Source organism: Neomonachus schauinslandi, chromosome 15, assembly GCF_002201575.2.
Source record: "Neomonachus schauinslandi chromosome 15, ASM220157v2, whole genome shotgun sequence".
Taxonomy (NCBI): domain Eukaryota; kingdom Metazoa; phylum Chordata; class Mammalia; order Carnivora; family Phocidae; genus Neomonachus; species Neomonachus schauinslandi.
The window spans coordinates 56,397,961-56,413,045 of NC_058417.1; the positions used below are offsets into that span (position 1 = coordinate 56,397,961).

At 58.2% G+C, this 15,085-nt stretch overlaps 2 protein-coding genes across 2 annotated transcripts in view; one reads left to right on the plus strand and one right to left on the minus strand.

The window, feature by feature from the left end:
• Positions 1 to 266, plus strand: part of PGS1 (phosphatidylglycerophosphate synthase 1) — an 81,487-nt gene extending 81,221 nt beyond the window's left edge. Inside the window, exon 10 of the mRNA XM_044921868.1 lies at positions 217 to 266. The gene's annotated coding sequence lies outside the window, so the exon portion shown is untranslated. The remainder of the gene's footprint in view (positions 1 to 216) is intronic.
• Positions 1 to 15,085, minus strand: part of DNAH17 (dynein axonemal heavy chain 17) — a 93,842-nt gene that overhangs the window by 44,680 nt on the left and 34,077 nt on the right. The window contains exons 25-41 of the mRNA XM_021680944.1: positions 14,223 to 14,471; positions 12,179 to 12,301; positions 10,558 to 10,905; positions 10,369 to 10,460; positions 9,899 to 10,025; positions 9,068 to 9,220; positions 7,850 to 7,975; positions 7,608 to 7,715; positions 6,992 to 7,123; positions 6,603 to 6,763; positions 6,138 to 6,294; positions 4,876 to 4,980; positions 2,669 to 2,826; positions 2,133 to 2,271; positions 1,750 to 1,977; positions 1,234 to 1,371; positions 107 to 239 (exon numbers count right to left, since the gene is read on the minus strand). Of these exons, the coding sequence (XP_021536619.1) occupies positions 107 to 239; positions 1,234 to 1,371; positions 1,750 to 1,977; positions 2,133 to 2,271; positions 2,669 to 2,826; positions 4,876 to 4,980; positions 6,138 to 6,294; positions 6,603 to 6,763; positions 6,992 to 7,123; positions 7,608 to 7,715; positions 7,850 to 7,975; positions 9,068 to 9,220; positions 9,899 to 10,025; positions 10,369 to 10,460; positions 10,558 to 10,905; positions 12,179 to 12,301; positions 14,223 to 14,471 (2,677 nt within the window). The remainder of the gene's footprint in view (positions 1 to 106; positions 240 to 1,233; positions 1,372 to 1,749; positions 1,978 to 2,132; positions 2,272 to 2,668; positions 2,827 to 4,875; positions 4,981 to 6,137; positions 6,295 to 6,602; positions 6,764 to 6,991; positions 7,124 to 7,607; positions 7,716 to 7,849; positions 7,976 to 9,067; positions 9,221 to 9,898; positions 10,026 to 10,368; positions 10,461 to 10,557; positions 10,906 to 12,178; positions 12,302 to 14,222; positions 14,472 to 15,085) is intronic.

A 15,085-nucleotide genomic window follows, 5' to 3' on the forward strand; every position in this document is an offset into this window, starting at 1 on the left:
GGCTGGTGTGAGCGGGGCTGGTGTGAGTGAGCAGGGCTGGTGTGAGCCCGGGACGCCTGCTGGTGACCCGCCCTCACTCAGTCCACCCTGCCACAGCTCCTGTTACCGTCTTTCCACTCCCTGGTGGCCGGGTTGATGATGCCAAACAGCTCATCACAGGTGACAGCCTTGGGGTCCAGGTCCACGGCAACCGGCTTCCTCTTCATGTTCTGATAGGTCTTGTTGAGAGACTTGAGGACCTGGTGTGGGGGTGCGTTGTTCACCCGGGGCTCGGGGGCCACCGCTCCTGCACCCACACCTGGGGACGCACCATGCACAACTCCGAAGGCCTTTTACGAACCCCACCCAGAATTCCTGCTCTGGGCCGGTCCTGCACTGGTGACATGCAGGTGAGTTTGCGCCCCAAACTGACCGAGGCAGGTGCCCGGGGGATGGGGAACGCACGGCAACCACCCCTGTGTGTGGACAATGGAGCGCCATGTGCTCTGGGACCAGGCTAAGATCAGGAAAAGTTCACAGTAGTTTCTTGACAAAGGCAATCTACGCTCACTGGTAATTCCTCCACCCAGAGAAAAGGATTTTGAGGGACATTTGAGGATGTTTTCATACATGTATATGTGTGTACAGGTGTAAAAATACATACATATGTACATATTCTTTTTAGATGATCGGGTTCATGCAGTTGCTTTTTTTGGGGGGGGGGTGCAAAAAGGTGGTTTTATTAAAGCCTGGGGACAGGACCCGTGGGCAGAGAAAGCTGTTGCCAAGTTTCTGTCTTTTTAAAAATTACTTGCTGTGAGCACCCCCATGTTATTAGTCTTTGGAAATGATCTTGATTAATAACACAGTGGTCCATCCTGCGGGCTTCCAGCTCAACACTGGCTGGCTTAGAATCTTCCGATGTCATAGGTATCAGTTGTATTGGCCACCACCCTCTGCTTCTCACCATGCCCAGGTAATGGCAGGGGACAGGAGTTTGGGGGGCTGACACAGGGGGCAGGTGGGGACAGAGGGCGGGGGTGGGGGGCTGGCCGTAGAGGGCCAGGTGGCTGGTGTCCAGGGGGAAGGAGCAAGAAGAGAGGAGAACCTAGGAGAAGGCCCTCATCAGTGGGACCAGGGCCTGCTCCTCGCTGCCCCCTGCCCTCGGGGGTGTGGGGATGTGACAGAGGCCAAGCCTCTAGCAGCCCACAGGCCTTCAGGGAGGACCGAGGAGTGGACAAGAGTGGGGCATGCCTGAGATTTGCCACTGCCCGCGTTCCCGATGACAAACACTGAGTGGCGCACTTGGAGCAGCTCCTCGAGCTGCACGACCTTCAGCACAAAGCTGTCTTCTGCCTGCAGCTTGAGCTCCACGATGCTCTGCTTGATGATCTGGGGAGGTGCACACAGGAGGGGGTGCTGGGCACAGGGCGCAAGGACCAGGCAGTCGTTCCAGGAGGGGGCTTTGTGGGAGATATTGTAAGGGAACAGTGGCTTCTGGCGTGGATGTGTCCCCACTTCTGCCGGTGATGCTGCTGAGCATCTGTGCAGGCGACAGGTCTGCCCGAAGCCCCTCTGCCATCCCCCCATTCCTCCTGAGATCTGCCCCATCCCCAGCATTTAAAGAGGTGCTGGCTGGGGCTGGAAGGTGGTTTGGGGCTTCCGGGTGTTTCTCTCAGCAGCGGAGGGAGAAACGTGTGGCTACCATCTGCCCGGTGCTGCACCTGCCACCGAGGTGTGGATCTGACCCGAGGGCGCAGTAGTTCCTACCTTTTCAAAATTCAGGTCCCGCTTCCGAGGCACGTCCAGGGCAGGGAAAAGGTCCCCGATCAGCCCCATGAACACGGGCAGGTCATCGGTCACGATCTTGGGGATGTTGAAGTCTCTCAGCGCCCTCATGAGCACCTGGTCCTCTGCCCGGCTGGGGTCGCCCCTCTTCAGGGAGCCGGCCACCACCAGCACAGACTTGATGGCTCGCAAGCCCCAGTCGTAATGATCCTGGGGAGGGGAAGCATGGGCGAGCAGGTGTGAGCACGCCTTCCCACCCGGGCTGGGGTTAGGGAGGGTTGGGGCCAAAGCCGGCATGCCACGGGGGGCACATGGACGGCACCCTCCCGCGCCGCCCTGCAGCCCCAGACACCGTTGGCATGCACCTGCTTCGACAGGAGCTCTTTGCACAAGGTATAGAGCGTGATGAACTTCCTGGCCAGCAGGCGGGCTTCCAGAAAGCCCTCGGCCACCAGCATGATCTCACATATCAGTTCAAAGTCGGGAACCACCATGGCGCAGGGCCTGGGGGAGATCAGTGGGGTCTGCTCAGGCTTCTCCCCCTTCCTCCCACAATCCCGCCTCTCATCTGCTAGGTGCACACCTCCCATGCCAGGAAGCCCACAGCGTCAGGATTGCAGGGGCATGGGGGCGGGTTCCCAGCATCCCCCTGTGCCCTCTGCCGTCTGCAGGGCCCGGCGCCACGCCCCACACCCGCTGTACTGACTCTTCTCTGAACCCAGCCTTCCGTGGTCAGGGGCCTCTTCCCCCAGGAAGGCAGAGCGGGAAGATTACTGTCTGCTTTTTAAGGAGGCCTTGCCTGCTAGACCCCCTAACTCAGGAGCCTCGCTCCCCGGCCTCCCTCCCTCACTCCCAGCTCGCCCTGGCTTAGGGTCCCCTCTGCCCTCCTCTGCCCGCACACCTGAATAAGGCCTTTAAATTCTCGGGCAGCTCGGTGCGTCCTGCATACCCAGGGTTCATGGTGATGAAAATGCCCACGGTGGGGATGAGACCTATCATCTCTCCCAGGAAACTGAACGTTTTTTTCTTGGCCCGAATCGCATCTTGGACACATTTAACCTAAACAGTTGGCACACGGACGTGTCAGCGTGGGAATGCCCAGCTTCCACGGGCCGGATCTCCACTGGTGTCAAAGCCTGTGGCTACGCGTTTGCAGAGGACACTCCTGGTCTCGCTTTCTTTTTAATTAAACTTAATTTTGAGACAACATAGACTCACACGCAGTTTTAAGAAATAAGGCAGCGGACATGCTCCTGGGCCCCCCGCGCGCCCCTCCCCAGCGTCCCCTAGCAGGAGCATCTTGCACGACGCGAGGACCCCTCTCGTCCCCTGCTATAGTCATACCCACCTCCCCCTGCCCCCACCCTCCCTGTGACCCCGGCAACCACTGGTCTGCTCCAGACTCCCGTACCTCTGCCCCTTCATGAGCGCTGCTCTGCGGGATGGTGCAGCATGTCCTGGGCGCGTCACCCAGTAGAGCACCGGGGTCGAGGGTCCCCCCCCCCCGGCGCCGGGACACCCCTGCTTGCCCCGCACTATCGCTGAGCGGCGCTCTGCTTCTTGGCCGCTCCGTGGGTCCCGCTCCCGCTCTGGGTGCCGCGTGGGGGCACGCTGCAGCAGCAGGCTCTGTGTCTGGCGGTCTGTGAGAACGGCACTGGGTGAATTCTAAACCTGGGGGCTCAGGAGCCCGTGGGATCTTCCGCTCCTGCCGACTGGCTGCCAACCTGTGCGTGACCACGGGAGGGCGCCCCACGATCATGGTTAAACCTCCCAAATGCCTGCCTTGAATTCAAGGTCTCTCCGCCTTTCTGAGCAAAGCTCCCGCCCTGGGGCCTGGCCTTTCCTCCCTGGCTGGTCCGCAGGGCTGGGCTCCCCGGGGCAGGCCTGGCGGCTGGGGCGGCGCACCTTAATTTCTTAATTTCTTCGCTGCCTCCCCGCTATGCGAAGCCTCTCCTAGCATCCTGGCCCAGTTCTTGATGGTCCATTTGAGTCAAAAACCATGTTGGGGTCCATTTACCGACTTTGGGGGTGGGGAGTCACTCTGCTGCTGCCCTGGTGGGGGTGGGGGACCCCAAGGCAGCAGCCTTCGTTCTCTCTTTGCCTTACTGGCCTCCAGCCCAGAGCTCAGGGACAGCTCCGTGTCGGGAGGCTAACAGGTGGAGGGTGCCGGCCACCTGCCTTCACCTCTAATGGTGTCAGCAAACCTGAGTCGTCGAAACCATTTTAGGGATTAGGGAGAGTTGAAATCACGGCCAAGCACAGAGCTGGGGAGTCCAGTGAGTAAGTCTGGAGCAGGCGCTACACCCAGGCTGTGGGTCGTGAGTGGCAGGGGCTGGTTTCAGCTCGGCTCCCCTGGCTCTGCCCCCCAGCCTCCCGTGTGGGCTGGAGGCTCCGGCTGCAGGGAGCTGGTCTCTGCTTATCTATCTACTGCGCCCATGGGAAGGAGGGTCCCAGCACCTGCACCGGCCTGACCTCTGGGTCCTTTTGGAATATTCAAGTTGATTCTGGACCTCGAGCTTGGCCTCAGCTCCCCTGAGAGAGCCCCGTGGTTCTCACCTCCGGATCCGGAGGGTTCCTGTGCAGTGTAGGAATGCACCTCCAGACGTGGGGGTGGGTGCACAGGCAGTTTGCAAGCGGCCTGGGGCTGTGCCGGCATGGGGCTGTCCCCCCTCTGAGGATCTTACTCCCACCGCGTCCCGGCCTCCCCATTGTTCATGCCCGAAGTACACGGGCCTATTTCCTCCCTCCCGTCTTCTCTCCCCGCCTCCTCCCTGTCCTTCTTCCAGCACTGATGTCTAATGCATCCTTCGCTGACACTGTAACCTCTGTCCTTGTCCTCCAGGCAGAATTCATTATCCCCTCATGTGTAGCTGGTTACACCTAGGCCTGCTGCATCCGATTCTTCTGTGTGCCCACCCGGACTCCGGGCCCCTGCAGGACAGGCCTGGGGTCCCTCACCTCCGTGCCACACCACCCTGCATTGCACGGCGCACTGGGGACAGGCAAGGAGGGTCACGGGGCTGAACGGACTGCCTGGTGTAAGGGCTGACAGGAGAGCTGACAAGCCCCAGCCCCTACATGACCCACAGACCATGGACAGGACCCTACCTGCACAGCGATCACGGACAAGACCTCCACCGAGATTCGGTTAAATTCATCGAAGCAGCCCCACGCTCCAGTCTGAGCCAGGCCCTTGTAGATGTTCCCACAAGACTAGGAAGGATGAGATGGGGGAGAGGAAGAGACTCAGAGGGCCGACCAGAGTCCTGCCAGGAGCCCCCCATCTGCCCCTTCTGCTGGGTCACAGTCCTGTTCACAGTCCACTGACCGAAGGTCAGGCTGGGGAGCTCTGGGGCCTGGGGGAGGCCAGCGGGCCGGTGCATGCCGTGGAGGGCTGGCTGCCAGGAAGAGCCCAGCCTTGGCCCATGACCTCCCTGGTGTGGGGGCTTCCCTGGCCTCCGAGCTGGATGGCTCAGACACGTGCATTCATGTAAAATGCAGCCCCTGCTATTTTTTTCTTGCACTCAAGGGAGGGGTTTCTCTCTAAGATGGGGGGTGGGCATGCGTGTCAGATTTTCTTCTAGATGTTTGTGTCTCTCCAGTCCTTAGCTGGGTGATGAGGATTCTTCAGGGTCTCCGTATGGGATTCCAGGTGAGTGTTAAAGTGCTCCTGAGATACTTTTCTGAAATCCAGAGGCTGGTGTGGTCTGTGGCCTTGACTGGGAGAGGGGCAGCTGGCCCCGCCTCAACCTCAGGAGGGTTGGGCTTTGGGGCTCAGATATGGGTGGGGAGGGGACCGGAGGCCTCCTGCAGGCCCAGGCTCTGATGCCAGGCCCACCCCAGCCCCCCACAGAGGCTGCCCTGCTGGGCCACCAGGAGGCTCTGCTCTCCCATGGGGCCCGTGGAGAACCCACAGCATGCTGCACAGTCTCCAGGGATCGCTGGGGCCTGGCCCGTCCCCTGGCTCCCCTGCTCAGCCTGCCTGGACTCGCTTTGACCCCAAAGCCCCACGCTGAACCACGACAGAGGCGCTCATCCTGTCGGGAGCCCCCAGCCACCTGGAGAGAGCTTGGAACAGAGGCTGGGAGGAGGTGACCTCCCAGGGCAGGACAGGACATTTGGGCCTGGGTTTGTTGACCCTAGGAGCCTCTTCTGGACATGTTTGTCACCTCCACGGGGCCCCAGCTTCCTGGGAGGGCCAAGACCACTGGCAGGGACGCAGGGCAGAGACCGTCAGCAGACTGGGAACCCGGTGCCTCCTCCCCCGGTTCGAACTGCAGTGTCCAGACATCTAGAACACGCATGGGGCCCGGGGATGTGGTGTGTGGTCCCCACAGGGGCCTCTGGCCCCCTCCAGGCCTGGAGCGCACCTTGTAGTCCATTTGCTCAGAGCAGTTGAAGACATACACCATGGTGCCCAGGGCCCTGCCCAGATCCTTGGTCGTCTCCGTCTTGCCGGTCCCGGCAGGGCCAGCGGGGGCCCCGCCCATGATCAGGTGCAGCGACTGGGTCAAGGTTATGTAGCATCTGCAAGGGACCTCTGATTATCCTGCGTGCGGTGACCCCATGGCCACCCGCTTCCCTTTCACGGTAGTGTCAGCTCACCGTGCCCAGGTGACACGCACTCGGCACCAGGGAGACACAAGAGGGACGTGAGATGGAGCCAGAAATGGCACCCCCACTTGGCAGGCCCTCAGAGAGGTTGAGCAACTCCTCCAAGACCACACAGCTAGCGTCGGAGTGATCCGAGGCTGGGTGCCCGGCAGGCGGCAGGGGTGAGTCTGGACACAGGCCTCCCCGACCGCCTGCCCAAGGCGGCTGGTGCGTGCCCTCACCTGTCCGTGAGCGGGGTGATGACCAGCCGCGGCGTGTTGCCCAGGTATTCGTAGGAGTACTGGATTTGGGCGTCACAGATGTTGGCAAAGCAGTGCTTCTTCTCTTCGTCCCAGCGATGCCGGAGCTGGGACTGCCAGGTGAAGGCCTGGGAGCTCTCCACCTGCAGGAGGTGCCAGACCCTTGGCTCCTCCTCCAGGACCCATGTCCACCCCAATGCTGCCCCCAGCCAAATCCCGTGGAGGAGCGGGCCCTCCTCTGACTGCTCCCCAGGGCCGAGTCTTCGTGAGGGGTGGGGGCTGCTACCAGGAACAGAGTCACGCCCCCCCGCCCCGGGAAGAGGCACTAACGGGGGCCAGCCCGGTTCCCGGCCCTTCCCCGGTGCCCATGCCTTGGCTGTGATCATTTTGGCGACCACGTCCCGGGCATGCACGTCGATGGTGCAGATGGTCATGATCTTCATCCTGTCGCCTGCACTGAGGTTTCCAATGAGCAGGGTGATGAGCGCGTTCAGCTGGCTGATCTGCAGGAGCAGAGGCACCTTGGCTGGGACACTGCGTGCGCCCCGCCCTCCCCCGGCTGCATGGGTCCCCTGGGAGCCCACAGTGGTGGAGGGAAGACCACCATGCTCTTATTTACAAAAACGGAGCACAGAAAAATTCTCAATATCCCCCGGCTGGGGGTGGGGTGAGCAGCAGAGCAGCCCCCGACGGGATACCACGGAGCCTCTGAAAATGACATCGTGTGAGAAAGTCTAACGCCCCGGGAAGACGGTGGACATTAAGTACAAACAGGGGATTTTTAAAGCCATGCAGATAGTTTCTACAGTATTGGCATGTAAGTCCATGATATGCACACAAATTGATGATTTGCTGATTTCCAGACAAAAAAGTGGAAGTTGTATATTTCCAAAGCGGTTACCTTTGGGTGGAACCACAGGGGGTTGCCGAGATTTGGCCGCTTTTGACCAACCGACAGAAAGGGCAGGGTTTCTGACGGACACACACCTGCTTTTTGTTGTAATCCTTGATAGAGTTTTCATAGCCTTCCTCCAGCCTCGAGAATGCCAGGCCCACCTCGGTGGTCCACCAGATCTGCGTGCACGTGAGCGCAATCTGCAAGCAGACGGGCACCCACCGGGCCCCCCCGCACCATGAGCGTCACCCCCCGATACAGCGGTCCCTGCCGGCGCGGGACCGACCTTGGGGCAGACCCCGCCCCCCACCCCCCGCCCACCGCCGCCCAGGACCTGGGCTGGGTAATCCAAGATCCACTGCTCCCTCGGCTTTTCCTCGTACGTCACCACGGCCTCTGGGATTTCGTGCCGCAGAGTAGCACACATGCGGGCCAGCACTCGGTTCAGCCACACTTCCACCTGGGGACGGGAGCCACATTGACCAGACAGGCCCTTGCGGCGAGTTCCAAAGACTTGCTTTGTCATTAAAAAAATAAATGGACCATTTGCTATCATTGTCATCCCAGGGGTGGAAAAGTCAAGGTTTTGTAGAGCAGTAAGAATGACCCACTTAACAAATGTGGTTGGGAAGCCGGGGGGTGTCCCTGCAAGACTTTTGCCTTGGGCGTTCACGTGCTTACACTATTTCTAGGAGGACAAGGGAGGGGATCCAGAGAAAATTCTAGAAGAGAAGACAGGCTACATCCGAGCCCCTGAGGCGCCGTCCTCTCAAGTCCCTGGCGGGTTCTGGCTGCTCCTCGGGTGCCTGGTCTCAGGGTCCCAGACAGTCACACAGGACAAACCTTCTTTGTATTTTATTTGCAGACAAGCCTTCTTTGTATTTTGAAATACAAACCCTTCACTAGCCACTACGGGTTGGGTGGGAAGACCCAAACAGGACAATCGGCTTGGTTTTTCTTTTAAACTATAAACACAGTGACCGCGGTTGTGAACACACCGTGATGACTGGGTTTCGCCAGGGCCCCCACCAACCCTGGCCGCGCCAAGCAAACCCGCCAGGAGCTCCGGGCCCACGTTTCTGAAGCTCCAGTTTTCTTGCGTGAGATTTTCCTCTTTTTTCCCCAGCTGATTTCTCTCCAAATTACATTTCACTTAGGAAAATGTCAAAGTCAATTTGGTTGCTGAGTTGGGCGGTGAGATGGGGGAGAGGGGCTGCGGGGCCGCTTGGTGTCGGCAGGAGGAGGCCGCCTCATGGGTGGCTGGGGACGGGAACGGGGCCACCCGAGGTGAGGAGCCAATTGTTCTGAACAGGGATTAGAAAGCGGCGGTTCAGGCGTGTGGGGGCCCCTCGAGGCAGTCCCCTGGCAAGCCCAAGACAGCCCACCGGCATCCATAACCCTCTCCGCTCCCCTTCTTTTCTGTCCGTTTTTTTCTCAAGATGCACCCGGACTACACGGGTCAGGCTGTGCTGGAAATTCTCTACGGAAGCTGTTGGAGTGCTTGCTGGATTGAGGGACAGTCCCGGGCTGGGTGTGTGCCCCCAGCACTCACCTGCCCTGAGAGGTCACACTCTTGGTCGAAGTCCACGTATTCGTCCTCCTTGCTGAACATGCCCAGGCCGAATTTGAGAGGCTTCTCGTCAGCATCAAGGCGAAACTTGAGTTTACACAGGCTGTCGAAGAGCTTGGCCAGGTGGCGGCTCACCTGGGGTGGGGGTGGGGGTCACGGAACCCAGGGCCTTGGAGGGGGTGCAGCGCAGCCGGGTTTTCCTTGGGCGGTTTTAAGCGTCTTTCTGATTTTTGGAATTATCCCCCCCACCACCCCGTCTGATTGGTGTTAACTAACGTGCTTAACCAACCAAGGGGCATCTCAGAGACCAGCCCCGGGATCCCAGGTCTGTTCCTGAAGGCGACAGGACACTTTTCCTTGACAAGCTCGGTCCCAGGCCCTGGGCCCGTTTCCCTGGGCCACCCCGTGCGTCCCTTCTGGTGTGTGTTGCAATTTTAGGATTCGAATAAAATATAGTGTTTTCCTTTCACCTAGTGAGTTAAGCCCTCTCTCTTTTCAGAAGAGCCTCGAGGAAACACCTCCCCCTGGCTCTTGGGGTCCCGGATCTGTCAGGATGACCCCGCAGCCACCTAGCGAGCGGGCGTGTCTCCCAGAAACAGCGTCTCGCCAAGCTTCTGGCATCTAACCCATTTTCCAGATGAGGAAAATGAGGCAAGGGGTCTCTCTGTCATGGCCGGGTCCCCTGGCGGTTTCTGGGGCCGATGACCTTGTGGAGGCGGTCTGGGGACCTCCATGCGCAGGGCTCCAACCGGCCAGGGCCGAGACATGGGGGCGAGCACGGGGCCACCTTCGGAATGCCAAGGGCCCGCCTACCTGCACGGGGTCATTTCCGTTAGAGAGGATGTCCAGGAGGTCAGCCGAGGAGACAAAGTAGAACCTCGGGAAAGCCAGTCTTTTTGTCTCTAAATATTCCGCCAAGGCCTTCTCACACACAGCCAAGCTAGGAGGGAGGAAACGGGGAGGTCCAGGCCTTCTGCAGCCCATCCTGTCCTCGCCAGACGGACGACAGCCCCGGAGACACCCGGTCTGCTGTTTGCAGCCCCAGTTAGATTCAGACCTTGGAACCTGACCCGCCGTGTGGGGGTCCCTCTGAGGCTGAGGACACGCTGTGTGGCCAGCGTGGTACCACGCAGCCCGGAGCACCAGCGCCCAGGGAGGAGAGTTTGCCCTGTCCTGGGTGGCGGGGGCGGGGGGGGGGGGGCTGCTAGCTCGAGTCCCTGCCACCAGGACGCCTCCTGGTGGCAGGGACGGGGCCAGGCGTGGGGCCAGGCGCGGGGACCCACCTCTTCTTCAGATTCTCCAGTTTGTCGTAGAGACCAGGCTTGTTGGTGGCTTCTACCACGTTGGGGGTTTTCACCGCCTCTTCCATCAGGGCCTGGGAGGAGATGGGCCCCCGGGGCGTGAGTGGCCACGCGCTCTCCAGCGTTGCCATTTCTGAAAATGCCCAGGGGGAGGCGGAGGGCTGTGCTCACCTTGAACTCCATGTCAATGTCGTCAAAGCGCTTGGAGTCCTCCGGCAGCTGGGCGCGGATGTCCTCGGAGCCGATGAAGATGCTCTCCAGGTGGCTCCAGGTCCTCTGGACCTCAAACCAGATTGAGATGACGGAGTCCGCCGTGGACAGCTTCTGCTGCCAGCTTGTCACCTCCTTCAGGAAGTGGGACAGGTACTTGGACATCATCAGGTTCTGCAGCTGCACCTGGTTGTCTTCCAGGGTCTCCACCAGCACCTCGTCCGACTTGAGCATCATGGTGCCCATGCGTGGGTGTGGCTCGTGCTCAAACTCCATGGTGGACCACGTGGCGTCCAGGGCTTTCAGCACCTTTCGGGGGACAAAGAAACGACGTCACTCGGTGGCTGGCAGGAGGGGCCAAGAAGGACCCGGGACAAAGCCCTGCTTTGAGAAATCCAGAACATCATTGACAGTTGCCAAAAGGTAAAAATGACCCAAACGTCCGTCAGCAGACGAACAGATACAATGGACAGGTCATCAGAATGCCGCTCAGCCATAAAGAGGAATGAAGTTCTGACTTAGGCTCCCACATGGATGGACCTTGATGACATCACGTGAAGTCAAAGAGGCTGGACAGACAAAGCCACATCCGGTGAGATTCCATTTACATGAACTGTCCAAAACAGGCAAATGCATAGGGACAGAAAGTGGGTTAGTGGTTGCTTCGAGGTGGGACGGGGATGTATGGGAAGATGGGGGGGTTTCTAGAGGGAATGGCTTTCTTTTTGAGTTGGTGAGAACATGCTAACATTGAATAATTCTCCCACGTGATGGTTGCACACATCCATGAATGCACTAAAAGTCACTGAATTGTACACCTTAAATGGGTGAATGGTATGGTATGTGAATTATAGCTCAATAAAGCTGTTCAAAAAAAAAAAGGGAAGACAGGGTGCCTGGGTGGCTCAGTCGGAGAAGCGTCTGCCTTTAGCTCAGGTCATGATCCCAGGGTTCTGAGATCGAGTTCCGCATCAGGCTCCCTAAGCAGGGATTCTGTTTCTCCCTCTGCCTCTGCCCCTTCCTCCCGCTCATGCTCTTTCTCACTATCTCTCTCTCTCTGACAAATAATTAAATAAAATCTTTTTTAAAAAAAAGGGAAGAAAGCCAAAATGTGAAGACTCACACTCACCGAACAGGTGAGGAGAGAGATCTGAATTGCAGAAGGAGCCCTCCTGAATTTCCCTGTGTCCTGTGACTGTCCCAACCAGTGGCTCATCATCCACCCTGATGGCCAGTCCTCCTGCCTTCCCTCCTTCAGCCTCTTCTCCAAAGTCACAGAGAAGGGCGCTCCACGAGAGGAGAGTTCAGGGCGTGTTTTAATGTGCACAGTATCACATGCAGGAGACAGAGCTAGAGCCAGGGGGATCCTTTCTCCAGTAATACATTCTGGAAATTTTTTACAAGATTTCCATCGTGGGTTGGTTAAGGGAAAGCCTACCAAACTTTGTTTTTGTGTTAAGCAACCACTGGACCCCACATGAAATGAGATGCTCATAGGCGCCGGGCTGGTGGGCCTGCTTCAGCATCATCTCATACAGAACATACTTTGCTGTCGACAAAAACAAACAAACAAACAAAATACCTTTTCCATCCCAGACTCTTTCACAGCCTTGTCAACGATATTTCGGACCTCATCCTCGTATTTGTGGAGGTTCAGCTGCAGTAAATCTGCCAGGGTAGTCTCATCTGACATTTCAAATTTCACCTGGGGGAGAAATAGGCATGTTCCAGCTAAGGTCATTTGTACTGGATGGACATCTTTGTCCTTTGTGGAGAGCCAGCAGGTTGGAAGAAGCTCTGTGTCGCCATTTCCTGGCTCCGTGACTCGGGTGAGCTACTTCTCCAGGACTTGCCTTTCCTCCCAGTCACACTGTGTAATAGCAGAGCCCACGTGTAGTGCTTTGAAGTGTTTCTCCCAAGTTCCTGCCCACCCAGACCTCAGAATATGACCTTATTTGGAAATAGGGTCTTGGTCGATGTTAAGGATCTTGAGATGAGATCATCCTGCATTATCCACGTGGGACCTAAATGACAGCTGTCCTTATAAGAGGAGAGGAGAGGAGGATTTGAAATGCACAAGGAAGCCATGTGGTCGCAGAGACAGAGATTGGAGGGATGCAGCCACAAGCCAAGGGATGCCTGGGGCCACCACGAGCAGGAGGAGGCAGGGAAGGACTGTCCCCTGGAGCCTTCAGAGGGAGGGACCCCTGCCCACACCTTGATTGCAGACTTGCAGCCACAGAGCCACAGAAGAATATGTGTCTGTGGCTTTAAGCCCCTCATTTGTGGTTCTTTGTTGCGGCAGCCCCAGGACGCTGACGCGTTAGGCTCAGGGATTAATGCTACTGACACTGTGTTATTAGCAGGCACGGCTGAGTCTCGGGCACTGTTGCTCTGGTAACAGTAGCAGGTGCCCAGGGCTACCCAGGCCTCACACCCCTTCGACAACCCCTCTCCTACAGTCTCGCCATCACATCGACATTTCCGAGTACCGGTTCTGAGCCCCCACGGAGACTGGTTTAGCTAACTGAGAGAATCAAGTGTCTCTCCATCACATTTGGGAGAACATCTGTCTGGGTTTCACTACGTCCTCGGCTGGGACATTTTAGTTGCTTTTTCATCACCGGTTGGGGGTCTCTCCCGGGGCGCCTGGATGGGGCACACGAGCCTGCTGTCCGGCTCAGTGCTCGAGCACTCCAGACAGCCCAGCCCTTCTGCCTGTCTTGTGTTTCTCTCCCCCAAGCCTCAAGCCACACTCCACATGCCCCCGAAGCCTTTTCTGTTCTTCCCTCCCCTTGGAGGCCACGCCTCCTCTAAACTCTTAGAATCTCCACTGAATATCCCGCTCAGCATCTGGAACACGAGCATCGCACGTGCTGTTCTTCTCTCTGCTTCCCTGAGGGCAGAGGCTCTATTCGCCCTCTCTTTGTATCCGTGGCACCTCTGGGGGGCCTCTCTGCAGAGTAGCTGTTCAGTAAAGTTTTGTTCAATGTTTGCTGACAGTGGGGAGTGTTCCCATTTGCCTCCTGGGGATGTCGATGCCGGTAACACCCCCTCCCCCAACTAGGGGATATCCCTGGGAAAATTTGGGCACTAGGGCTTTGTGCTCCTGGGGGGCATGGGGAAAGCCAGGGGAGATGTTCATCCAAGCCAGAATTCCTGAACCCTATGGACAGTCAACCTACAACCAAAACTGGCTACATAATTTCCAGTGCAAAATGAAAATGATGGGGCCCTTTGTTAAAAAAATTATTGAGAATTGGGGCGCCTGCGTGGCTCCGTCAGTTAAGCATCTGCCTTTGGCTCAGGTCATTATCCTGGAGTCCCGGGATCGAGCCCCACGTCGGGCTCCCTGCTCAGTGGGGAGCCTGCTTCTCCCTCTCCCGCCTGCTCACGCTCTCTCTATCTCTCTCAAATAAATACATAAAATCTTTAAAAAAACTATCAAGAATGCCCAGATGGCAGCAGCAGAGCACTCCAGCCAGGATGGGCGCCCTCTGAGCGCAGCGCCCCGTGTGGCCGGCCCAGGTCACAAGCGCCCGAGGCCAGGCCTGCCCACACCCAGCTTCGTCAGCCAAGGGCCAGCCCATCCCACGGCGAGGCCCGCCGGCCGCCAGGGGCGGTACCTGGGTGGCCTGCATGAGCTGCTGCCAGTGGCGGTCCCGGATGGCGGGGTTCTGCAGCTCACTCACGGCGCGCAGGGATGTGATCATGTTCTTCACGGTGTTGTCCAGCCCCACGAAGGCGTCCCAGCTCTTCATCTCCTTGTCCAGAGACCTCACGTCTTTGGCAAACTTCTTACAATCTATGTCCATCTGCTCAACGTTGATATCTTTCCACTTGGTGGTCTTCCAGTTGTCAATGCTGGTGTTCACCTGCAGGGAAACACTCACTGAGGGTTGGGGAAGACATCTGTGTCCCCTTACTGCCGTGGCTCCTGGGGAGCATGCAGGACTGCGGACAGAGGGTGGTACGGTGGACGGACACAACTGGGGAGAGCCCAGTTGCAAAGATACAACTCAAAAGTCAGCCGTTCAACTCTATTTTGGCAGAATCCCGCGGAGGATGCTGCTACCGCTCACCAGGACCCAGGCCCCTCTACTCTGTTGTGGGGCCATGTGACCTGCTTCGACCAGGGAAACGTGAGTGACGCCGGGAACTCTGGGGCAGAGAGCACTTAATTGTCGGTGCTTGACTCGGAGCCCTGTCGGCCTTGGCAGTCACGGAAATGCACGGGGCTACACAGCCTGGGACAAGAGGCTGCCCAAGGGCTGCCTGGAACCAGCATGTGGACTTTGCATGAAGGAGAGATATACTTTTGTTGTGAACTACACAGAGGTCTTCTTAGGGCTGTTTGTTAGTGCAGAGTAACCTAGCTTCTACTGACGGATGACCATGTATTAGGAGAAGCTCGAGGACACAACAGAATCTCCCCGGGAAGAACCCTGCCAACAGTGGACATGGAAGGCCACAAAGACTGCGGTCTTCA